This window comes from Eulemur rufifrons, chromosome 8, assembly GCF_041146395.1.
Source record: "Eulemur rufifrons isolate Redbay chromosome 8, OSU_ERuf_1, whole genome shotgun sequence".
NCBI classification, from domain to species: Eukaryota; Metazoa; Chordata; class Mammalia; order Primates; family Lemuridae; genus Eulemur; species Eulemur rufifrons.
Window position 1 is genome coordinate 16,064,898 of NC_090990.1, and position 25,266 is coordinate 16,090,163.

The following is a 25,266-nucleotide window of genomic DNA, read 5'->3' on the forward strand; positions in this document are numbered from 1 at the left end:
CCTGAGAGAAGGAAAGGGGAGAACCCAGGGGAGGGGAGAGGCTGAGGCAGGAGGGGAGAAGCACCAGAGGTTCCACTTACAAAAGCACAGACAACACGGCTGTTTGGGGAAGCTGGGGTGTGGGGGGAGGAGGACGAGGGGGGAGGGGGAGGAGGAGGGAGGGGGACCAGGGGGTCGGAGGTCAGTTCTATTCCTTCTTGGTTCTTCGGGAATCTCTTCCTCTTGCTGAGGGTAAAGGATTTGGCAGGCCAGAAAAGATGCTTTAAAGATTGTGTCACACTTGGTCAATAAGTCTTTTTCTGACACTGGGGCAGGAGGTCAGGGAGGGACGGAGGCCAGGCTGGGAAGGGGAAAGGTCGGGGAAAGTGCGAGCCTGCAGGGGCGGGGCACCGCGTGGCCTCCCTGCTCCTTCTCCAGGGCTCTGGCGCTCGCAGGGTCCTGTTCGCATGTGCTGCCCAATGCCAGGCCAGTAAACTGACGTGACCCACCTCTCCAGAGGCAGGTAATGGGTAAAAAGCGACCATGGTGACCGGTTTCCATGTTCTTCCTGACGGTGAGACACCAAGGCTTAGTGCGGGGACGAGAGGCCCAAGCGACTCCTTTGTGTCTCTGTCACAGGTGCCTCTAAGCCGTCCTGGCTCCTGGAACTCAAGGAGGCATCTGGAAGTCGGGGCCAGAGGGATGGGGCCGTGTCCACTTTGCGGCAGGCCCCGGGCCCAGAGTCCGGCTCAGCATCAGGCTTCTGGGCTGCGGTCTGTCCTCGGAGGCTGCGCTTCAGGAGCCCCTTGTGTCTGCGGGGGCAGTTGTGCCAGAAGCCAGCCTGGGAGCCGGGCGGCTCTGTCCACGCCTCCTTTCTGCTCAGGACACCGCTGGAGTCGGGGGCGGGTGCAATCTGCAGGGGAAGCTCCACAAGGGCAGTGGCAGCAGAGGCTCCAACGCCAGGTTGGGGTGTGGCCGAGGGGCCCAGCCTCAGCTCTCACGAGGCGGCACCGCATTCTCCTAGGGAACGTCCTGGGGGAGCTGGGTGGGGTGGGCTGGTGGCCCGGGCCTGTGTGACATCACTACAGCACTGGGATCCATTTGTTGTCCTCGTTGTAGAGGAAGGACTGCTTTCCTGGGAACTCTGGCTTGTAGGTGGCTGTGGGGGGAGAGGGAGCATTAAGACAGGAAAGGGCTTTGCCGGAGTCGCCGGCATCTACCCCAGAGTTGGAAAGGCCAGGGGAGCCCTGTTCCAGCCGCTGTGTCTACTTTGCGGTAGGGAGAGGAAGGCACTGGTTCAAGGTGATGCGGCTCTTAACTGGCTGAGGCAGGACTCGAACTCTGGCTTCTGGCCTTTAACTCTTTCTTCAACAGAACAAAATTAGCATAACCGTTTTCTATGAAGTTTGAAAAACACATTGAGTAAAGCAATATTCTTAAAGAAGCAAGGTGTTACCTTGGTGGGGTTTTGTTTTGTTTTAGTTTAGAAATTTCCAGAAGAGTGAAAGCCATGACAATTATAGACATGGTTCTCTAGGAGATGAGCAGCCAGGACCAAGCAGGGCATTGGAGCCAGAGCCCCAAGTGAGCAGAAACCCTCATGTTGACACCAACTTGGTCTGTGAGGGTTCTGCGCATGTCCTTTCTGTCCAGGTACTCAGTCAGGATGCTGCTGGGGGAGCCCCGGCAGTCCAGGTGTATCTGCACCCAGTGGAAGCCGAGGAGGCAAATGCCTACACGGAGATGTGCCCACAAGGCCCCCCAGGGAAGCCCATCTTGACATGCATGATCAGAGCAGCAGTAACTCCTGTCCCTGTGTGCCAGGTGCCTGGCACCATGCGCAGCATAGAGAAGGCTTTCAGACAAAGCTCTTAGAGGATGGGGCCAAACAGGGTTGGACTAGGATCCCCGCCTGTCCCTGGGCCTCCTGGAGCTCACCATTGTATGGAGAGTTTGCACGTTTGCCGGCCCAAACTGAGTTCTCCTGGACTGACCAGACGACCCCAGGCCAACCTCTGCAGTTTGTTGGTTCGATTATGATACATCCGCAAGGCCCGGGCTACGAGAATGACTCTCGCTGTGCAGTCTACCGTACACGAGTCTCCCTGTGAGCGCGGAGGGGCAGGTGTCTCCCTACCAGGCTGCAGCCTCTGGGGGCAAGCACAGGGCCCAAGTCATCTCTGCTTCCCAGGGTGAGGCCACCGTCATTGAAAGGTGGAGTGTAACCGACTCGGTGGCCCTCATAGCTCTGCCTTCTTCCTCCCGTGCCACCTGCCACACCTGTCAGTCCCCAATGCCACCAGCTCTGGCCACTGTCAGGGAGTGGTAATAACTAAAGGGCTCCACAGAGAGCTACAAAGAGGCCAGGAAGCACAGAGACCACCGAGCGGAGCGAGCAAGTCCCTCACGACACTACTCGCAGGCAGACCCCAGGTGTAACAGGGATCACTGCCTAGGCTGCCCCGTAGGAAGGAGTGGAGCTGGACGGCTTGGAAGAGCCACTCCGTCCAGCAGTCCCTGGTTGGTCTCATAGTGGACAAGGCACAGAGAGGGGAACACCTGGCACTCTGCCTGCCACTCAGTCACTGTGGGTCTGGGGCCAACCCGCTCTCCAGGCCTTCCCCGTCTGTAAAATGACTCGGCCACACTAGGCCAGTGGTTTAAATGTTTTTAAGAGCAAGAACTTTTCTGACAATCTGACAAAGGCTATGGCCCCTTGTCCTGTAATGGCTGCATGCTCCAAATCTGCGTACAATTGCAGAGTCACAGTCCCGAGAGCCCATCCTTGAGCCTCCTGGGTGTTCATGGTCCTCAGTTATGAATCCCCGGCCTGGATCATCTCTAAGGGCCCTTTTACCTTAAAAAACAAAACATTTTTATACTCTGAAAATGTGAGCTGATAACTCTTCTAAATCTACTTTCAGCCCTGTGACCTGTTTGGCAAACAGCCTATAAATCAGTGGCATTTGATGGCCCAGGAATGACAAACAATTCCAGATTTGGTTTTTACAATCATTTAAAACAATCCTCTGACCTGGGCCAGGCAGGCCTGGCTGGGACGGTGCCGCTGTCCACCGGCTGGTGTTGGACACAAACGATGCGCTAGAGATGAAATGCTTGGGGGGGCCCTCGTAGTCCACGATCTCATACTGCCCAGGGCCTGGGAGAGGTGGCTTTGGGGGCAGAGACAACGGCTGGGCAGAGAAGTTCAGAATGGGGTTTTTCCTTCAGGAAAGACAAAATGGGAAGATGTCACTAAAGCAGTCTAAGGGAAAGGCCAGTTTTTAGACACAGCTGAGGCCTGCACAGAGCTGAGCTGTCTGCAAGGGGACTGGACATAGCACCAGGAGGCCTGAGCAAAGCCCTCGCTCCACTGCCAGGGAGCTGGGGAACCCTGGGCCTCAGTTTCCTCATCTGCACACGGCAATCATAATAGCACTGACCTTGCAGGCTTGTTGTAGGGTTAAGTGAGACGATGCACCTAAAACGCAGTACTCAGGACAGGGCCCAGCACATGGTAAGAGCTCAGCGTTGTTGGGGATGCTGCTGTGAGCTAATCAGGAAGGGCAGGCAGCATTTATCTCACGCGCCAACTCTGATCACGGTAAAGCCTGGCCGGGCCTCCGTGAAAAGAACTGAGGCCTCACAGGGGCGCAGTGGGAAGAGGCCTTGGTGATCCACCTGCGATGCCTGCATGGCCAGGGGTAAGGAGTAGGCAGCCACATTCCAGGGATTTGCCAGCCCAAGACGAGCGGGTCTCTCAAGGCCACTCCGGCATTGACTTTCCGGAACCCTACTCAATGTCCTCCTGGCAAGGCAGGCGCAGGAGCGGAGAAGCACTGGGTTGCACATCAAGACAGCTCTGCGTCAGACTTCCCACTTACGCTGTAATTGCCTGTTTTCAGCTCTGTCTGCCACCCTCTTCAGGAAAGGGAGTCTATTTTTTATCTCTAGTATTGAGAGATTAAATGAAAGAGAAATGGAACTCGTACTCAAGTCCTAGCTCTGTCACTAATTCACTCTGGGCCTCAGTTTCCCCATCTGTAAAATGAGGGAGTTGGACAAGATGACCCCCGAGGTCCCTTCCAGCTGTGACCTTTCATCAGGTCTTGATTCAAAGTTCCCTGGGTTGCTGGGGAGTTCTGGGGTTGTTACGGGGGCCACGCTGCTCTCCCAAGCACCCACACACAGGCTGCCTCCTCCTGCCTCTCTCTCCAGGCTGCTTCTACCTCTCACCAGAAGGGAAGGGAAGGTTCTCAGCACTGAACAGCCAAGGCAGCCTTCCCCCACCTGGAAGCCGGCCCATCCACACAGAGGGAGGGACCTGATTCCTGGCCGCTGGGATGCTGCTGCCCCAGATGGCTCAAAGGGACCCAGAGAAGTCTTACTCAATCGCCTTAGCTTGCTAAAGAAATTGGTGCCCAGAGAGGCAAAGTAACTCATCAAGGTCACAGGGCAAGTTCATGGGAACGCGGCATAGCACTCAAGTCTCTGGTGCCTAGCAACTGGGAGAAAGCATGAGGGCAGAGGGGCCAGGGTTTAAGAGTCACATGTCTGAGTCTGAATTCCAGTCATACCACTTACTTGCTGTGAGGCCTCCGACAAGCCCCCCGACCTCTCTGTACCTCAGTGTCAATGTATACAGCAATGAGCAATGACACCCACTCTCCATAAGGGAGTTAGGATGAATAGAGAAAAGGCATGTAAAGCACCTAGCATAGCCCCAGCACATAGTAGGTGTGCAGTAAAAGTAGTTACTGTTCTTACAGCGATCCCTGCAGCACCACCATGTACTGCTTGGTGGCAGGGGAGCAACTGAGCCTCAGGAAAGATTTAGGGGCCCACTCACACCAGAGTCACCCTGAGGCAGGGGACACTCCCATTGTCAGGAGGACGTTGAAAGCCATCGTAAATCTGCTGGAGACTCACATCTTGTGATGGAGCAGCAGCTGGCTTGGATGCTTGCATTTAGAACAAAGGCACCCACAGGAAGGGGGGAACGCTGCCTCCCTTCTCCCGTCCAATCTGCATGGAGGAACTGGTTACAGCGTGTGATCGGCAGCCTCTCCCCTTGTAAATGTAACGAAAGCTGGCTTCTCCTTGTTCTGGCTTGTGATTCCCCCTTCAAAACACCTCTAGACATTTGATGAGTGTGTGGCTGGCATCATAAACACACAGGCTTGATTCCTGGAAATCAGGGCTGGACTAAGCCAACCATGTATGAGGTCACCCTGTCATTGGTCTGGGCCACCCCAAGCCCAAGATTCCCACCCCACTCTTTGAGAAGACCATGAGGTGTCTGCTTTCCTAGCCAGGGACTGCCTGCAGGAGGCGGGAGCATGCCGAGTTAACGTCTCACCAGCGTTCTCCGCAAGAATGAGTTAGAGAGGCCCCTTGCCCTCCACGCCCTTGATGTGCCCAGGAGAGGCTTGGAACCTTCAGCTCAGCTCTGTGGATCTTTAGTGAGCACCAGCCACGTGTGCGGCTCTGTGCCAGGCATGCTTGGGAATCCAGAGTGTTCTGTGCTAAGATACAGACTTGAATGCCCTTGAGGGCTTGACAATCTCCTGCTAGCCACAATCATGACTGGTGACAATTTAAGGCTTTGCACTCAGAGCTGGGTTTGAATCTCCACTTCCCCACTTACCAGCTGTATGTCCTTAGAAAAGGCTCTTACCCTCCCTAGGCCTCAGTTTCTTCATCTGTAAAATGGTGGATAAAAATACATGCCACCCAGGACTATTAGGAAGTTAACAAGTGCTTCACTTGAAATATTTTTTTAACATGAAATCTGTTAGGATAGGTAAAAATTCTGTGCACTGAGGACACAGAAAGAGACAGGCAGACAGATAGATAAATTCCAACTGGGTGAATCCAGAAATCTAGCCTAGAAGACAGAACATTTACCCTGAAAGATAAATGGAGAATCCTCAGGTGTGGAAGGTGGGGAAGGGCATTTCTAGCAGACGGAACAGCAGGGGAAAAAGCATGGACACGGGAAAAGCTGTAGCCTCCAGGGGAGGACAGGACATAGGGAGGCAGAGGCTGAGCCACCTAGACTGCCTGGAAGCCTCCACCCACCCATGATTTCTGGGTTGTTCACTTAGTTCGGACCAGCCCCCTTACAGACCCTGATGAGGAGTTAAAGGCAAAGCTCTATTACGGCCTCTCAGTCCAGTCTCACCTCCTCTGCGTCTCTGCTCCCATTTTACCTTCCTGAAACAACCAACACTGTTCAGCAACTCCACGCCTTTGCCCGTGCTGTTCCCTAGATCAGGAAACCCGACTTTCTGTACAAACTCTGATTCATTCTTCACATTCCCATCTCCTTCAGAGAAACTGCTCTCCCCACCCACACCCCCACCCTTCCACCCCCCACCTGACTGCCTTGTATGTTTCCACCACGTGGCTCGAGAGAGGAGCATGGGTTTTGGAGGCAGATGGACCTGGATTCCAATCCCAGCTCCACCACCTCTGCCAGTCTGCACTTCACTGCAAACTACCCACGGCTCGGAGAGTGGGAAGGACGACACCAGATGGTCTCTGTGACAGCTCTCAGCTCAGCGTGTCCGGCCCCTCATACACTCTGGCTGTTCTTCTTTTCTCTGCACTTAACACGTTAGATTCTCCATGGTTTTTACTTGCCTGGCTCTTTAAGGGAGGGGACTGTGTTTTATTCAGCTTTGAGGCCCCCAGCCCTATTCCGGGGACATTTGCTTAACTGTAGAGAAAAGCAGAGTTGTTGAAGCGAGAAGGGGAGCACAGGCACCTGAGGCCCACCGGACAGTTTATCCTCACCCAGTGCCGGTCCCTCGGAGTAGAGGTGGGGCTGGCAAATCACAAATGTTAGGCCAGATCAAACCCAGGGCAGCCCATGGTGCACTGTGACCGGGCCTTTTATGAGCCTCATTGCTCAGTTATAAAAGCCAACCTGGTCCTGCCCCGTGGAAAGAAAACATCTATCAAAGCCTCTGAGTTGGCCACAACTGGATTAAGTGTGTTTGCAGCTTCCAATGTGGGCTGTGTGCAAATCGCCCAAGAATAATGAATGTCTCAGAGGACTCAGCAGGTCACCTGGGGAAGGCATCCGAGACCCTTGGGACACTCCCAGGCACAGATTCACTCTGCCTCAGGGATTCCCAGGGTCTGGAGGGATAAAGGGGCGATTTTTCTCATCATTAAAGGGCAGCCGATTGCCTCTGGGGTGGAATGCAGTATCTATTTAACAGGGTAGCGGTGACAGATTACAGCCGCTTGGGAAGAAGCATCCCATATCTAATTGAAAATCCCAGGGGAACTTAAGGTGGGTCCAACGTAATTACCCAAATTGGAGTGGGGCCAACAGGGCTTGATTCTTCAGCTCTGGCTGTGACAGGACAGCATGTCTGTGCAAATCCAGTGGCTTAAAAAACTCCAGGAAGTAGACCAAGGGTTAGGAAGATGTCTCTGGGTGCTCCACCTCCTTGCTGGCGAGCGTGCGTTGGAAGGCAACACTAGGAGGAACTATTTTGATCTCCAAAACCCCTCCCCTGACTCACCCTAATTCATTGAGTCACCACAGTGACGAATATTGAAGACCTCAAGAAGTGAAACCTTGGCTGACACTTCCCTTCGCTTCTAAAGACACCCTAGAAGCTGATAAATCCTCTTAGCTTTAGAGTCAGCAAGGTGGCCGTAGCAAAGGAACACCCTGTGACGTGTTCTGCAGCTAAGGAGCTCAGAGACGCGGTGCTCACGCCCGGCCTGCCCTGCAGCAGCCGCCCCGCGGGGCGCTCGAGAACCATCCGTGAACATAGGACCTGCTCACGGGCTCTGATGAGAACACAAGTTACCCAGGAGTCATGTGGGTTGCCTTCTTTTATCCTTGCAAACATATTATGAGGTGTTCTCATCCCGGTTCACCAAGGATGAATCCGAATTTCAGTTAAAAAGCCTCCCTTCCCCCAGGCCCACGGGGCTGGTGCGCAGGAAGGTGGAGGTTCCACAGTGGCCTGACTTCGGAGCCTGTGCTAACCCACGACCCACGCCGCCTCTGTGGCCTCTCCAGGAGATGCGACAAGCACATTCCCTGACCCACTGGTGGCCTTGCGAGCACTTTGGTCACATCACCCAACCTCTCACCTCTGGGCTTCACGTGTGTTGGTCAGTAACACGGGACTAACGACTCCAGCGAGAATTCGCACCTGCCCTGATTCTTCCTGCGTCCTAAGCAGAGCCAGAAGACTCTCTGTGTAAGCGGCAACCCTACCCAGGAAAGGGGGCCAAGCGATTCCAACCCAGGACACATGAGGGCAGGTCTCCCACCCTGTGGCACGTGCGCGAAGCCTGGTGGCTCCGGCTGCGTGTGTTTTGGAAAGAGACGGGCAGTGACAGGGCTCAGGTTCTCCATCACGGTTCCACGTAGCCTGGATCACTAAAGAGGATCAGGTCTGATGTGCACAAAGTCTCAAGACAGTTACATGTAGATGGGGAGGGCACAATGCAGATATTCTCCAGGATCGAACAACCAGAACACGGGCCCCCACGTGGCTCTTGTCCCCCTCTTCCCTGCAGGGACACGGGAGGGAACGGAGCTGGAATCGGAGAGACTGGAGTTCAGATACTCCCTCAATGCTCCGATGATACTCAGCCGTATTTTCTTTATATTTCACCATTTCCTACATTATTCAACAGAAACAGATGGACGCTTTCTTAGAAGAGTCCAAAGTACACCAGTGTTAGCTTCTTACTGTTTAAATGAAATTACAGATTTCTCTGCCTCATCCTTCCCATGTCAATTTTAAAATATGTAATTTAGACCTCGTCCGTAGGTCCAGGCTGGCTCCACGGTCACTGCCCCCGTGTGCTCCCCTGAATGCCATGGGAAGCAAAGCTGGGGTCACGGTGGGTCAGAAATGGAAAGATGCCCTCCCCCGCCCTTTCACTCATGGAGAAATGAAGGCCCAGAGAGGTCCTGAGAGCAGCCCGAGACCACAGAGCCAGTTACACACACATCCTGCGGTAGAGACTGGGGCACCATTCACTCATCTGTACACCTAAGTTTAGGAGACACTGGGTTAACCATTTCCTTTACTGCAGGCCTTCTCAGAGCCTTTAACATGACTGTGTACACTGCGACACTCCCAGGGGCCGACGGTTACTATGCAGTGCTTCCCAGACTTTATTAACTAAAGATCTTTTATGCATGTAGTGTCAACAGAGAGCCAGTGAGCCCCAGATGTCCCCAGACATGCACCACCACTAAACTGCCCCACTTGGAAGGACTGCCCCTTGGGATATGCGTGGCCACACAACCTTGGGACCCACATGACCCAGCATTTCGTGCGTGCTCCTCTGCCTTGCTCTGGGGTTGTTCAGGCTGAAGGTACGGTGTCCTGCTCACCTGGGCGCCCCTACAGCCTTCAGCACAGAACTAGAAACCTACACAGCCTGTGACTGACAGATGCAAATACCACATGATGAGAATTATTTCAAACCACCTGGCCAAACTTGAGCAAAAGCCAAAAGACACTTCTATGGGTAAAGCAGTTAAAAACGGAGTGTTCTCCACTCTCCTACCTTATTTTGTCATTTTCCTTGAAGAAGCTTCCAGATTTGCACTGGGGGCTTGAACCGTTATGGCAAATAATGGCTATATCCTATATCCTAATATGTCTATTTTCAACTACTTTCTCATTTAAACCTCATAGAATTCCTGTAAGATTCTTATCTCCACTTAATAACATGGAAACTGAGGCTCAGAGAAGACTCTGGAAGGGACAGGGCTGGGATTCATGCTCAGGTCTGCCAACCCCAGCCCCTGTCCTCTTAACCACTCTATTTCACTGGCAGAGCAGGGACAAGGTTGCATGCGGAGTTGCCCCAAGTCAGCCTGGAGGCAGGAAGTCCCTGGCGTTTGGAGAGAGCCTGTTCCTGGAACCTGGTCTGCCCCCGTCCCTCAGCCCTGCAGCCTGGGAAGGGGCAACCCGCAGAGCGCAAGTACGGAGGGGCAGAAGGGACTTACGTGGTGGACTCCACCTGAGGTCCGAATCCCTGCTCCAGATCCCAAGTTTGCCTTGGCAGATTCACAACTGGCTCCTCTCTCTAACCCTGGCCCCTTGTCCTCAGCTCATGGTTGGACCATGCCCAATGCTGCCAGCCTCCCTGGGTTGCGTGGACTTCTGACCCACCGTGGCTACGGCCCCTGCCACCTGCCTGACCTCCCTGGAGGGACTGAGGTGGCTTTATGCTCAGTCCTAGCCCTGTTGGTCAGCCCTCCCCCCACCAATGGCCAGCCCTGCCTGGGGGAGCTATGCAGGGTTGGGAGCTTAGAGGGTGACAGGAGGACAGCTTAACTATAGTTAGTTTTAGAAATTCTAGAACCATTTGAAGAATAAATAAGCCCTGTGAGTTTCTGAGCCTCTCAGGTGAAAGTAACATTAAATATGCAGAATAGAAAAATGGTAACACAAATCCTTGTCTTCAGTGTTAAAATTTGTGTTAATATTGAGTCCACATTTGTACCTAGTATATGCCAAACATATACTTTTAATTCTGAAAGCAATCTCATGAGGCATAAATTATCCCCACTTTACAGATGAGGGCATGGAGGCTCAGAGAGGTTAGAACTCTACCCAAGGTCACACAGCATGAAAACAGCAGAGCTGAAGTACAAATCCAGCAGATCTGACCAAAGTCTGGGCTTAAATCTTCATCAGTACAAAACTATGAGAGGTTCACTGCTTTGTATATCCTGCCACCCCAGTGGAAGATTTTATGTTATAAAAATAGAATAACACCACCAGGAGAGTACAACATCATGGGGAATGTGAAAAGATTCAGACAGTCCTGAGCTAATTCCCTAAAGGGAACCTCAAATCAGCCGTGTGAATTCAGGCAAATCAGCCTCACTGAAGCCCAGCTTCTTCCTCTACGAAGAAAGAATAGTAATTCTAACGACAGGATTATTATTATAATTGAATGAGATTTTAAGTTCCTGGCACATAGCAGTTGCTCAATAAATACTATGCCTTCAACAGGTATTTACTGAGCACCCATCATGTGTCAACAAGGGCCCCTGGAGAGTGGCCCGGCACTGTGCCTCCCAAGCAGTGACACCCCTTCCTTTTCTATCCACACTGAGGTCCTTCCCCAGAACCACCTTTCAAAAGAAAGATCAGAATAATTGGGACTCACGGTATAAGAGTCTTTTTTTCAACTTTGGTGCCATCATTTGGATTGTAATAACCGGGTCCTGGGCCTGTTGACGTCAATTTTAATCCACGGTCGGTTTTTGATTTAAAACAAGACATTAGTATCTTTGGTGACTGCTTCACAAGGGAATCATCGACATTATAATGCCCTAAGTAGCAAGAAATTTTAAAACAGAATAAGGAACTCGTCACAAATAAATAAAAAGCAGTATCTTACCCCTAAGAATATACTTGATAGCTATAATGCGATATTACTCCAATATGGCCGAATGGAAGGGGGGCCTGAAAGATACAAAAATAGTGCTACTGTTGAGAGAACATGTACCACGTGCATCACAGACTTAGATCATTCAGCCCTCACAGTAGCCTGGCAAGATGGGAATTATCACTTCCATTCTAAGCAACTAAGAAACTGAGACTCAGAGATAGTAAATAGTTTGCCATCTGACCAAGGACTTAGACAACTCTCTCCACCTTTCTGAAGCCCAGCTTCCACCTATATAAAGTAAGAATAATAATTCTTTCAATAGGGTTGTTATGATAGTTGCATAATATTTTAAGTTCCGGGCACACAGTGGTTGCTTCGCAAATGTTACACAATCAACAACTATTTACTGAGCTCCTACTGTGTGGAGACTGGTCAGCCTGTCTCCAAAGCCTATGCTTTCCCACCATGCCACATGCCCATCTCAAGAAACTGTGACAAAATAAAATTAATTTGTGCACAAAGCTTCAAGGAAGAAGACCAGGACTCGAGCTGGAGTGAGGAAGCGGTCCCACCCCTAAGTTGTCAGTAGCCCTGTAAGTAGGCAAACCAACAATACTAGGCCAAAACCTTGAAGGTGTCTGCACACTCTGACACAGGCTTCCCACTGCCCAGAGGTTCAGAAAATTATTCGCCAGGATGAAAAAGTTCCAAGCACAAAGATGTACACAACAGGAAGCTATAATGCGAGAAAGTATAAACGGCCTAAAGTCCAAGTTCAGAGGCAGAGTTATGGGAAATGTAGCCTGATCTGATGGAATGTCAGCTCTGACAATGGTAAACAGGAAGATCATAGAGCCACATGGAAATATTTTTTAAAATAGATATGAGTAAAAAAAAGTAAAATAAATCCCAAAAGTCTACATGTACTATGATGACATCTATGTACAAATGGACACATCTGAGTAAAAATAGATGGGAATCCAGAAAAGTAGAAACAATTACAGCAGTGGTGGCATCCTGAGTGGGGAAAAGATTTCACATTGTTGAAACATTGTAAAGTTGATTTTGTTTTAAATAAAATTTATTTTTCATTGCAAGAGTACTGAAAACAACAATAGGTACATATGAGCAAGTTTTATTGAAATGATAATCTCCAGTGATGGCAAAGGTGAGGAAAACAGGCACCTCATAAACAAGAGGATGAATTATTCTTGTGCTAAAGGGCAATTTGATTACAAATATCAAAAACCTTAAACATTTTACATACCCTTTGACTTAGCAATTCTGCTTGAAGCAATTTATATAAGACAATAATCTTGACTGTACACAGATTGTTAGCTACAAGGATATTCATTGCTGAGCTATTCATATAGTGATCAATTTAAAACAATCTAAATTTCCGAGAGCATTTGTTCCTTAATTATGGTACCATCATACAATGGAACACTATATATCCATTAAAATGATGTTCTAGAAGGATTTTTAACAACACGAAAAGATATTCCCAATATTTGCTTAAATTTTTAAAAAGGAGATGTCAGCAACATTTACAATATTAGTATGCATCTCTCATCTTTCTGTTTCTCTCATATATATATATGTCTTTCTGTTTCTCTCTCATATATATATATATATTTTCCTACTAAAAACAGGTTAAAGCAACACTTGAATCACCAAATATGGAAAATAATGAAAAGCAAAAGCAAGCAATAAAAAGCATTTGTGCTCCCACCACCAGACAGCCAACTGCCAGGAAGCCCAGGGGTGGCCGTGGGGGAGGGATGGTGGTCATCTCCAGGGACCAGGTGTCAAGATGGATGGGCCTGGGCTCAAATCCAGCTGTGGGGCCCTGGGCTAGTCGCCTGCTTTATGTATCACTTTTGTCTATAAAATGGGGATAAACTAGTAATAACAATAGCTCACACTTTCTGAGCACATGACTATATAGCGAGCACATGCTCCCTGGGGTTTTTGGAGCACCCAATGAGATCACAAATATAAAGCACGCAGAAGGAGCATAACAGATGTTAGTGCCCACCTTGGCCCTTCTTGCTTGTGTTACAAGGGGCCGAGGCCCCCTCAGGATCCTCCCAGGGTCAGGGCAGCAGGCACATGTGGCTGGCTGTGGAGGTGCCCACATCCCAGGGCTCACTGGCGGGGACTCTGGCCAAACCCCAGGGATGCCAGCTTTGTTCTTCTGTATAAACAAACAAGGTGGGGTTTTGCCCACGGGCTGATGCAAGGCAGGGGAGCTTTAACCGGGGCTGAGCCTCCTAATTAGTGCTGTTTTTGTTATTCAGCTTCAGATTGATTGTTTTACCTTTAATCTGGATTTACTGAAATCTGACATGCACTGCAATTTCATCCACACCCCCTCCAAGAGGCATGATTACAGAAGCAAACCTTCCCTACTCCTCTTGGCTCTGGAGCCCAAGGCTGGGGGCGGTGGTGGTTGGGGACCCATTTGAGATGATGTAACACAACGAGGGCTCCAGGATTGGAGGTCTGAGAGCACAGGAGAGGCGGAACACCTCTCCCCAAGGCCAGCAGGCTTGCTCCTGTGTACTCCTGAATCCTGAAGGTTCCAGAAAGCACAATGGGGAAACGGGCTCCTCTGGGCTCAGGTCTGCCATTTACTGGCTGTGACACACTGGGCAAGTCACTGCAACTCTCTGAGTCCCCCTTTCCTCATCTGAAAACCAGGGCTAAGTGTATGGACCTGTGAGACTGCGTGGAAAACACTCAGCACGGAGCGCTGTTCCGTGAACAGAGCTACTCTCTATCGTTTTATGATCAGATGACGAGGTCACCTCTAGGTCTAGGAGAAAAGGAACACAGCAGCTGAATGTTGAAGGAGCAGGATGGACTGTCATACCCTCCATCTCCCTCCCCACCAGTGGCCTGTGATGGCACATGGGGTGTGTGAATTTGCACAGTTCTGAGGTGAGAAGCCATGTCCCCACCTGGCTGCCCAGAGCATGTATGCCGGTCGTGAAAGGGGAGGCCAAGAAGGCTGCCTTGGGGCCCTGCCTAGAGCCAGCCGTTGTTCCCCTGGATGGGGAGGGCTGGTCTTCTCACCTGCTTCTCTTCGCTCAGTATCTGTCTCCTGCTCCTGCTCCCCCCACGCCCCAAGCCTAACTCCTTCCAGAGAAACACCCTGTGAAGAAATGGATGCATCGCAAATCACATCTGGGGCACTGACCTTAGGTCAAGGCTAGGGCAAGGCAGCTGCTTACCTGGGGCAGGTCCTTTTTCATTAACAGTGAAAAATCCTCTTTGGGTTTTTGATATAAATCCAGCTCGGGCACAGACGTTGTTTCTCTGCTTGCAGCAAGAGATAGAGGCCTGGAGGAAGAAAATACGCCCGGTGTGCTGCTCAGTGACTTCCCTTTCTTTGTCTTTGTCATCATGCCTGGGCAAGTGGCAGAGCTGGGTAAAACATTAGACTGAAACCTGTCCTTCTTAGAAAATGAACTGACATGAGCCAGAAAGGTCACACTGTGCCTTCACTGTCATCGCAGCTCGAGTGTTCTATGATTTGGGATTCCCCAGCAAAAGTCTAGTGACCCAACAGGGCACAGAGGACAGTGCCCAAAAGAGACAGCCTTGCAGACCCAGGCTCACTTCTGCGGAGGACAGGCCCTGCACAAGTTGTTTTCTCATCTGTAAGATGATCTCTACTTGAGGCAGACTACTGTTGGGGATAGGGGTGGCCAATAGAGATCATCTATAGGAAAGTGGCTTTTTTTTTTAATTGCGTAATGCTACATATGCACATTATTTTCATTATTTTTTCTACTATTTTTATTCTCTTTAGGACACTCAGTCCGACCTATCCCCATCCCGATCCCTAGGTACGTTTCTCACCGTTCGGTCCTATAAGCACAGCATTTGGGGCACACAAGACAATCATATTATGTAAGATTGTGATCAGATTTGTAACCACTCCCTTGTCTCAACTTTTGGGGACTGACCGAAAATTAAGAATTTTGGCCTATCCATGCAACATACATTTGAGAGTGTCTGATGTGTTCGGAACTCTAAAAATAATAGGAAAAATAAAAACCCTGAGATCATTCTTCTGTTACACATGAATCACAAATATTTTAAATGCCAATTTGTAGTCTCCTGTATTCATTGGATAACAGAGGCAATACAAATTGTACCTGTGATCGCTGGGAATATTTACTGAATGAGTAAAACTATTTGCTGGGGCCAGGATGGTTTGATTTTCCGTGATACTCCTTTGTCAAAAAAAAAAAAAAAAAAAAATGTTTCTTGAGAAATGCAGATGGTATTTTGATTTTGTGTTTACAAAGGTGGAGGAATTTAGCTTTTCCCAGAGTCCTAATGGCTAGACCGCATGCAGAGAGGGCAAACAAAGGGACCAGATGGGACAGGTTAATTACTGGGCATGGGGAGAGGAGCCGGGTTGCCAGAGAGAAGGTAATAACACAGTACCAAGGAAAAGGATTCGAATACAGACGTGGAGGATCGTGGTAGCAAAGGCAGAGAAAGGCCTGGAGAGAGCTCAAAGCAGTGTGGCTAACAGGATTAGCGCATTTCTACTCCTTGCTAGTTGACTCAACCATTGTTCTCCTGGTCTGAAAAAAAGCCTCCTGTAGACAAAACAGTATTTTGGCTTTATTCTTCACCCAGACAGAAAAGCAACTGAAAAGGGGAGCATTTTTGTATGCACTGAGTGTGTGTCACTGGAAGATTTCACCATTAGACAAGGAAAATATTCAGCAGGTTAAAAAAGAAAGAAGCAGATTTATAGTATTGCCATGGAAAGAAATCCTAGATATAGTTAAGAAGGCAATGCAGGTGTACCAGGCACAGCATAATTCTAATTCTGGTGGAGGGATGGAGGGAAGGAGAGAATATGAAAGAAATTGCACCTGGTTTTTGGTGGTGGTTTGCTTTGGGGAGTAGAATTATAAGGGACTTCTTTCTAGCTCATGGGTTGCTATAGTGCTTGAATATATTTTATGATGAGCATGTATTATTTTTGGAGTCATATTAAAACAATAATGAACAAAAAACATGCACCTAAAATTGATCTGTTGGCAGAAAGACAAAATTCTGACTTGGGAAATGGTAATTTCTAGATTAATAACTGTATACTACTGGGGAGTTATTCCTCTGATGCCAGAAACATTTATTGCATGCTTACTGCATACCAGGACCTGTGCTGGGTGTTGGACACAGGAAGCTGAGTGAAGGAGCAGGCAGGGGGTTGGGGAAGCCAACACATGAAACTCTAATATGGCACCCTTCGGCTACACCAGACTCTAATATGGCACCCTTTGGCTACACCAGACTCTAATATGGCACCCTTCGGCTACACCAGGAGGATGCAGAGAGGGGCGTCCATGCGGACAGAGGCAGCCCCTGTGTTTGTGTCCCAAGTAACCTGGTCCTCTCTCGAGAATGGCAAAGGGGCAACGGCCAAGCACCTTCATTATCCCTTTCTCCAACCACACCTTGTCCTCTGTCCTGTTAGTGCAACAGTCTCCTCACTGGTTTGCCAGGAAAACTCTTAACCCACACTGCAGTCCATTCTCCACACAGCAGCTGGTGGGAGCTTTTTAAAGAAGTACATCAGAGCATGCCACCCCACACCTCCCACCCCCTCCTGGGCTTCCCAGTACACAGAGAACAAAATTCTAACTCCCTCCTGGGGTCTTTAGGGCCCTGCTGCACAAACTGGCCACTGCCTATCTACATGGCCCACCCCCTTCTCCCCTCTCCTAGCTAATACTACACTCGTCATTTGACCTGCTTGTAGATCCTCATGGGCTAAGCTCTACGCTGTCCCAGGACCTCTGCACATGATGTTACACCAACTCGGGCACTTCCTTCAATCCTTGGGTCTCAGCTTCACAACCTTCTTTTACCACCAAATCTAAAGTACGGGGTACTGCCAACCCCTTGAACCCCCACATATTCTCTCTCAGGCTCCAACAGTTTGTCTCCCTCAAGGCTGACCACAGTTTGTAATTATTTTGTTTGTCTGTTTACTCATTCTTGTCTGAGTTTCCCATTGGAGTCTAAGCCGTATCACCAGCCTGGCACCAAGTAGCAACAGGACCCATGATGGGAAGTCTGGCAGGGCCAGAACAGGGTGACTTCGATCATTCCCCAGCTTTCCACCTCAGCCACCCACCCATGCCCACTGATGCGCAGATAATATCTTCAATCTGGGTAACTTTGGGCAAATCCTGTCACCTCTCTGAGCCTTGGTTTTCTCTTCGGTAAATTGGGAATAAGATAATCCACTTCATGGATTCACTTGTGAGTACTGAATGTGATGAATACGTAACTCTTAGAGCAGCACTCAGTCATGAAGAGTGCTTCACCATCCTCATCGCCATTGTTATTATTTTCCAGCTCCGCCTGTCCCCGAGGAAGACTATAGAGGCTGTGCTGCTCATTATAGCAGCCACAGGCCATATGCAGCTATTGACTCGGAGGGGGCTGGTCCAAAGTAAGATGTGATATACGTATAAAATATACACTGGATTTTAAAGAATAGGTATGAGGAAAAGAATCTTCCTAAAATATCTAATTAATAATTTTTATACTGATTAGATATTGCAATGATAATATTTTGGATCTACTGGGTTAAATAAAATATATTATTAAAATTAATTTCACCTATTCCTTTCTTTAAATGTGGCTACTAGGAAATTTTAAATGACATTGGTGGCTCCATTATATTTCTATGGACAGTACTGGCCTAGCAGGCATTATATCACTTTGAGTATGCTATAATTAATTGAATCAATCATAGGAAGTGGGCAGGATCTTTGTAGTCAGAACAATAAATATTATTTCTAAATATTATATGAGAAAAAGAAAATTGAAGATGAAGTATTCTAAGACCGCAATAGTTTGAAATATGGCATGATAACATTAATATCTGAAATATAATTCATATCTTATGCATTTCAGAGTGCTTTCACATGTGTGTCTCACTTGTTTCCTACAACCCTGTAGGGGAAATATAATTAATTCCATTTTACAGTTGTGGCTCAGGAGGTACCGTGACTTGTCCAAAGACAGCCCTACCAATCCCCACGTACTGTGTCATCCTTGTGTGTCGGGTGCTGTGCTGAGCACTCGGCATGGGTTATCTCATTGATATCTGCATTAACACTATGAGGTGGACATATGCTCCCCATTTTACAGATCAATAAACTAAGTCCTGAAAAGGCTAAGGGACTTGCCCAAGGCCATATGGTTAGAGAGTGGAAAAGTCAAAAGCTGAACCAAACCCTCCTGAATCTGTGTCTTAACTGTCCATACCGTTCTGCCTCAGCAAATACAAAGTGATCATAATTGGCAAAGCGCTACTGTTAAAAAACCAATTTTCTGATATGGAAGGTAGAAGATTATTTTCCCTAGGAGAACCTGAAAAGTAAATGAATAGTGTCTGCAGGTAAAGTAGTAAATAACATACCCATTGTTACAGATGAGAAAACTGTGTCCCAGAAAGGTTGTATGACAGGATTAGAATAAGTATTTCTCAGGGCAGTGGTCTTCCCACCGCCTCATACTGGCCTCCACGCTGCTCACGCTTCTCTCTGGCATCTGCAAATTCCCTACCAGAGTCTCGCACAACCTTATGCACCCGCCGTGTAGTCAACAAATGCGAACTGGCTTGCCAACTGCATTAAAATGCCATTTCCCCAAGCTGCCTCTTCCTTTTATTTTAGTAAGCCATTCATTCGACCTGTATTTAGCAAGCATATGCGGGGTTCTTACATTGTAATGGTTTGGTGCAGGAGTTTCAGATTTGAGAACTTTTACGAAGCTTGGCAGCTGGAACATGCTGGAACAGGCATTACTGAAGTCTTTCTTCGAAATAAAGTCTGACGGGATAGTGTATGCGTTAGCTGCAGGATATTTAGAAACGCTGGTATCCAGTCGGGTGCGCTGTGAGGAGAAAGCCAAGAAATCAGCACTGTCCCGTAATCCTGCGGCTCTGAAGGACAGATATAAAAAAGATGGTGCCCAGCACCAGGTCTAAAAGTATTTTCTAAAAGGTGAAACTAGCAGGTCACAATGATAAACCAACCTCAGGCTTTGGGGATTCGCCCTTGGAAAATGCAAGCTCAAACCTGCACCAACTTCTGTAAACTAACTCAAATTATTCATCTTCTGTTTGGAACTTGGCAAAAATAATTTTGCCATAAATGCATTTCCACCCAATCCTGTTCCAGGCCACTTACACTTGACTCATCAGCTGTTGGGTAATTTATGTGATGGGAAGTTTGAGACTCTCTTCCCCTGTCCTAGGCTTTCCTTCTGAGTAAAACCTCACTTCTTGTTTCTAAGGCTAAAGGATCTGAAATGCCTAAACCGCGCATCTGCTTTGAACACCTTAAGGGTGCGAGGCTCCACGGGGTGTGCTGTCCATGTGCCCCCACCGCCACCAAACTACTGTTTTCATAAAACTCTGCAATACTTTTGCTGTTTAACAGCACCAATCTCACTCCTTTCAGGAAGCTATGATAAACTATTTTCAGTTAAAAAAAACAAACAGAATCAATGTTTGTCAAATGAACGGGGACAAAAGCCATAGAAACTTGGCGATAACATCGCTTTACCCTCAGATAGCATGGCAAGTATTGGAGCCTGATCAAGCAAAAAAATTCTCCTTATTTAATAGTCGAAAGCTTGAGAACATCGCCCTGGGTTTTCTCGGCTTCAAAGGGGCCAATAACTATGCAAGCACAGAGAGGGGCAGGCATGAGGGCCCCCACTTCCCTCTGTGCTTGGTGGTGACAGTCTCAACACCTGGTTTATGGACCGCCAGAGGGATGTGAGTGAGTGCTCCACTAGAAGCAGGAGTGCTCTTGTCCAGAACCTAAATTGCTCAGAGCCTAACCTGGGTTCAAGTCCCAGCTCTGCCTCCTTCTAATTGTAAAGATTTGTTGATGTTGAACATACGTTGCCTTTGCATTCTGGCTAAAAGTTAACCAAGTTCTTTTCATGGGTGGTTGTGTGTAATCCTTATAACAACCCTGAGTAGTGGATGTTATCATTATCCCCATTTTACAGATGAGAAAACTGAACTTCCTCAGCTAATTAAGTGGTAGGGCCAACATTCTCACCCAGGCAGTCTGCCTCCACTCTGTGATACGGATTACATATCCCATTCTAAAGAGGAATGGGTTGAGAGGCATGGCCCCAGAGTAATAGCAAGCTTATTTGATCATAGACTCTCTTCTGGTTTAGAACACCTATTAACATACATTTTGAGAAAAAAAAATATTCTAAAAAAATTCCCAATAGGGGCAAAATTTTATAAAGTATTGTAATAGTAGAATTAGTCTTAGAGCTTAGCTAAAGTAACACTCACTCACCAACACTACACACCCCTTGGTTTACTTGCCAGGCCTGTGGTCTCCAATCTGGCCATACACTGGCATTTAGGAACCTCCCTCCAGCACACACCAACTTTTCCAGAACCCTCCCACCACCATGCAAATACAGAAAGGCCATCAAAGTCTCCACCCACCCGCCTCATTTCACTTCCTAGTCCGTCCTGTGGAAAACTCTGGAGCAAAGATTTGAAATACGTTAATACAACTCTTTATATCATTTGGACTTAGAGACATGACAGGTCCTCTCAAAGGGTTGGGTGTAATTGTTGCAACAGTTATAAGGAAGTTTCTAAAATTTATAGACCCACAGAAATTTTTGGTGAGCCTCACCCATAATCATAGTCTTCCTGGTCATTCTGATCTTTCTCTGATGATAGCTGCTTTTAATTCCCTGAGTCTTGGGATCCGAAAGCGGAGGAGGTGCTATTAATAATATGAAAGTCACTTAAAGAAGGTTGAAGACAGGAAACTCTCGTCTAGTTCATATAGGAACTAGGTAAGATGTGGGGATTTCCTGGCAGGTCTCGGTCAACCACTTAAGGCTCCCACCCATAGACACAGGCATTTAAGTGTTTATACTTACGTGTAACATAAACATAAATACAAATCCCCGCATTTATCAAAGGGAGGAGAGGAGGAAGCCTGAACAACCCAGTGTCTGCCCTCTTTTGGGTTTGGTTCTGAATTCTTTTAATGATCTGAAAGGCCTGATTAGAATCTATAAAACTCAGGTCCTCATTTGGGCCACCTTCTCCTCCTGACGGTCCAGCCTTGTCATCTGGAAAGTTACTGCACGCAGAGCCTGGTAGGGAATCGATCGTGCGCTCTGATTCAGTCCCTTTTTTGGCACCAGAAGGAACGGTGCCCCAGGAATGGGCAGTGCCACTATTTGGCAAAGAAGTTCTCGGAGAGAAAACCTAGATGTTGCAGGAAGTACTGTTTGTGACTCAGGTGGTAACAATCATAATATTTAGCATGTTTATAATGCTTTGCTGTTTCAAAGAGTCTTTCACTCATTACAATGTTAATTTGTCCAGTGCCTCCAGGGAGTCTCCACTTTCATGAGGCAACTAGGACACAGAAGGGTGACGTGCTTGAGGTCACATCAAGAATCCACAGCTGAGTCAGGATTAGGTCTTAAGTCTTGTCTCCTGTGCCAAGACGTTGTGAGACGGCACTTCTTTTCCCAATTGCTTTTGAGTCCTTCCTAGCCGGGCTGGTGGCAGAAAAATAGGTAGAGGCGTGGCTGTTCTGTGCATTCGTTGAGGACATGTGCAGCTGCAACTTCTTTGGTAATGGGGAGTTAACTCCAAAGTTGGTTTGCTCCCTGAGTACCCCACTCTGCCAAACTCACATTCCAGTAAGAACTGGCTGCATTCAGTGTATCTTAAATGGTCCCTTTGTGTGGTTTAAAAAAAAAAATCAATTCCAATGTCAGGCATCATAATACAGCTATGCAAGAGATTGTAATAACTTTGAAAGGGACGAGAAGGCATGCGCGTTTTGTTAATGTTGGAGCCTGGGTTTGCATTTGTCTTCATTGCTCAACTAGCCTTACCCTAAATAGAGTTTGACTCTATTTTTCTTGGCAATTTATTTATTTTGCTATATCTATTCTGATTGCTATATCTGTTTTTCTTGACAGTTTATAAATATTTTTAAGAAACAGACTATGAAGAAGGAAAGGAAAGGAAAGGAAAGGAAAGGAAAGGAGGAAGGAAGGAAGGAAGGAGGGAGGGAGAAAGAAGAAAAGGAAGGAAGGTAGGAAGGAAGAAAGAAAGAGACAGAAAGAGAGAGAGGAGGCGGGAGAAGAAACTACCCTTGCCCAAGTCTGGTCAGAGTCGCTGGCACTTTGCGTAGCTACTTGATTGTTAGAGCTCTTGACAAGGATAAAGTCCCACATCTTACAAAGAAGAGGAATGGGATGAGAAACCACTAAATTTCAGGCCCATTGTCTGCTTTCTTTTTGGTCCCACCAGATTTCTTAATAGTTTGACAACCCAATCAGATTTAAGCAGCGTAAAACTCATATCAGGGCAAGATGTGTAAGAGTAACAGTTTCCTAGTATGCCTAAAAATCTCAGCAAAACACTCGTTTAGTCCACTCAGTGATGACAAAATTGGTTTTGGATGATCAGGTTCTGAATATTCCTCTGGCTTCTCTTCCCACTGTGGCAATGGGTGACAGTGAGGAAAAAATTACTTAAAGACACAGGGTCCAATTTACCTGAGAAATTTGAGGAGGTAGTTCCTCGCCTAATTAGGACCACAGGACTTTGGAGAAAAGGGACCAGATGTCCAATATATGACTGATGAATGGAGGAAATCACTGACCAGCTAACACCCCCACTCAAGAGAAGTGGCTCTCACCAGAGAGGGGAAAGTGCACGTTCCTTTCTTGGACAATGAGACACTGTTGGACACTGGAGACTGGTGAATGACATTGTAGAACCCAGGACCTGGGAGATCATCCTGAAAGGGAAGAGAATGTGGCATCATCAGGACACGTTCAATTCCACTGTGCTTTTCCACAAGCATTACGTCCACAAGCATTGCACTAAGCCTTACTGTAATCCTACGGGACAGGCACCACCTCCACTCAATGGACGATAGCCCGGCCCCACCATTTCCCAACTTGCCCGGTCTTCGTCTCAGTTAGCAAGCAGTGGGGCTGGAATTCCAACCTTGGCCAGGACTCCCAAAGCCTTCCTCTTTCCACTATGCCATACTGCATTCCAAAAGAATACTGTTGTGTTTTCATGTCAGTAGAGAAATGAGCATAAAATGGGATACCAAACGTGACTGATGTGCAAGTCAGTGTGTAGCAACTGGGTAAGACAAACCCACGGCGAGGGAAGGGTGACCGATTTCTTGTCAACCGCACCCCACCTGACTCAGCTTCCTCCTCAGCCTTTCAGAGGAGAAATCAGGGAGTGTTTCTGTTTATAAAGCAAAATGAAACAAAAACAACCCTCATCCCAAACAAGACCATTTCTAACTCTCAGACAAAACGAGGCAAGCTCATGGAGCTCAAGTGCTAAATGGTGCAGGTATGTAGGGAGGAACGAACAACAATTGGGTTCTAAGCCCATGTCTGCTGTTGCAGCTAATTGGGCTTCATCTCACTTCCTATGCTGGTTACCAGGGGGAAGTAAATGTTGACAGAAGTTGGCCAAACAAGTGGCGTGAAATGATAAGGATGCTCCACTGTCAAGAGAGCTTACTGGGTACCTACTTGGTGCCAGGAGCTTTCCAAAGTTTGTCTCATTTTCACCATTACCCAAGGGGGAAGGGATTACTGTCCCCATTTTATAAATGAAGACACTGAGGCACGTGGAGACGGATTTGCCCAAGTTCCCACTGATGTAAGTGGCAGTACCTGAATCCAGTGCGAAGCACGTGGTGTGTGCTGGCTCCCTTAGGCCCCACACGAGCCCTCTGCAGTGAGGTACTATGGAGACCACTTTAAGGAAAGTGCAGCCCAGAGACATTGGGCCACAGCTAGTAAGTGGTGAGCTCCAGATGTGAACCCAGGCAGCCTGACTCCAGAGCTTGCTATCTCCAATCTCTGCCACCCAGGCTCATTCTGTCTCCATCGTCCCTACTGCCTTCCCGGCAGAAGAAAGGAAGCTCATGGCACCATCAGTGCCTTGTAGGACTTTTCAGTCTGGCTAGGGCAGTGTGTAATTATGGTTTAATGTATGGGATAGGGTCCTAGTGCTATTAGCAGGCTCTTCTGTGATGACTTTTAAATGCAGTGAATCCTTTGACCCCTGCCCCACAGCAGGTGAGGGCAGGGGAGCTGATTCTTGCTTTATAGGTGATTATGACACTCGGTGAATGGGGAGCAGAACTGACTGCCAGGGACAGTGAGACAGGCAGCAAGAGGCACAGCAGAACCAGCGACACAAGCACCCCAGGCCTGGAGTTCAGAAGAACCCCAGTGTCATGGATGCAGATTTGAAGTGCTACAGGGAAACAAGGAAGAGATTTTTCTAGAGAGCTGTTTGCAGGGCAAGCGTCAATTTATTGAGCGCTCACTGTGTGCCAGGCACTGTTCTGAGTACTTTGCATGTACTATTAGCTCATTTAATCTCCATTGTAAAGACGAGAGGGTGGGGCCAAAAGAGATAAGGTCCAAGATCACATGACTAGTACATGTCAGAGACAGAATTTGAACCCAGGAATTCTGACCACAGTCTATTCTTAACCACAAAACCAAACTAACTCTCAAATGAGAGCATAGGATAAAAGGGAAAAAGTCCCACTAGGTTGTGAATCAGAACTTCTTGTCTCAGTGCTGCTGCAAGCTAAGTGATCTTGAGCAAATTACCTGTCTGGGTCTCAGTTTCTTGTTTGCAAATGCAAGGTGTTAGGCCTTGGGGTGCTTTTGAGCTTCCAGAGTCCCTGGATCTAGGGAAAGCTGAAGCAGCAAGTGTCACCGCGACTCATCTAGGTTTAAGCAGTGGACAGTGAAGACACATCTCCAGCT

General features: G+C 48.1%; 1 protein-coding gene across 1 annotated transcript in view; it reads right to left on the bottom strand.

Moving 5' to 3' along the window:
- Positions 1-985: 985 nt before the first annotated feature.
- The window catches only part of STPG1 (sperm tail PG-rich repeat containing 1), a 46,131-nt gene continuing 21,850 nt past the window's right edge, over positions 986-25,266 (bottom strand). The window contains exons 3-8 of the mRNA XM_069479554.1: positions 23,145-23,246; positions 19,150-19,320; positions 14,616-14,724; positions 11,155-11,320; positions 3,014-3,204; positions 986-1,138 (exon numbers count right to left, since the gene is read on the bottom strand). Coding sequence (XP_069335655.1) covers positions 1,062-1,138; positions 3,014-3,204; positions 11,155-11,320; positions 14,616-14,724; positions 19,150-19,320; positions 23,145-23,246 — 816 coding nt within the window. The 3' untranslated portion in view covers positions 986-1,061. The remainder of the gene's footprint in view (positions 1,139-3,013; positions 3,205-11,154; positions 11,321-14,615; positions 14,725-19,149; positions 19,321-23,144; positions 23,247-25,266) is intronic.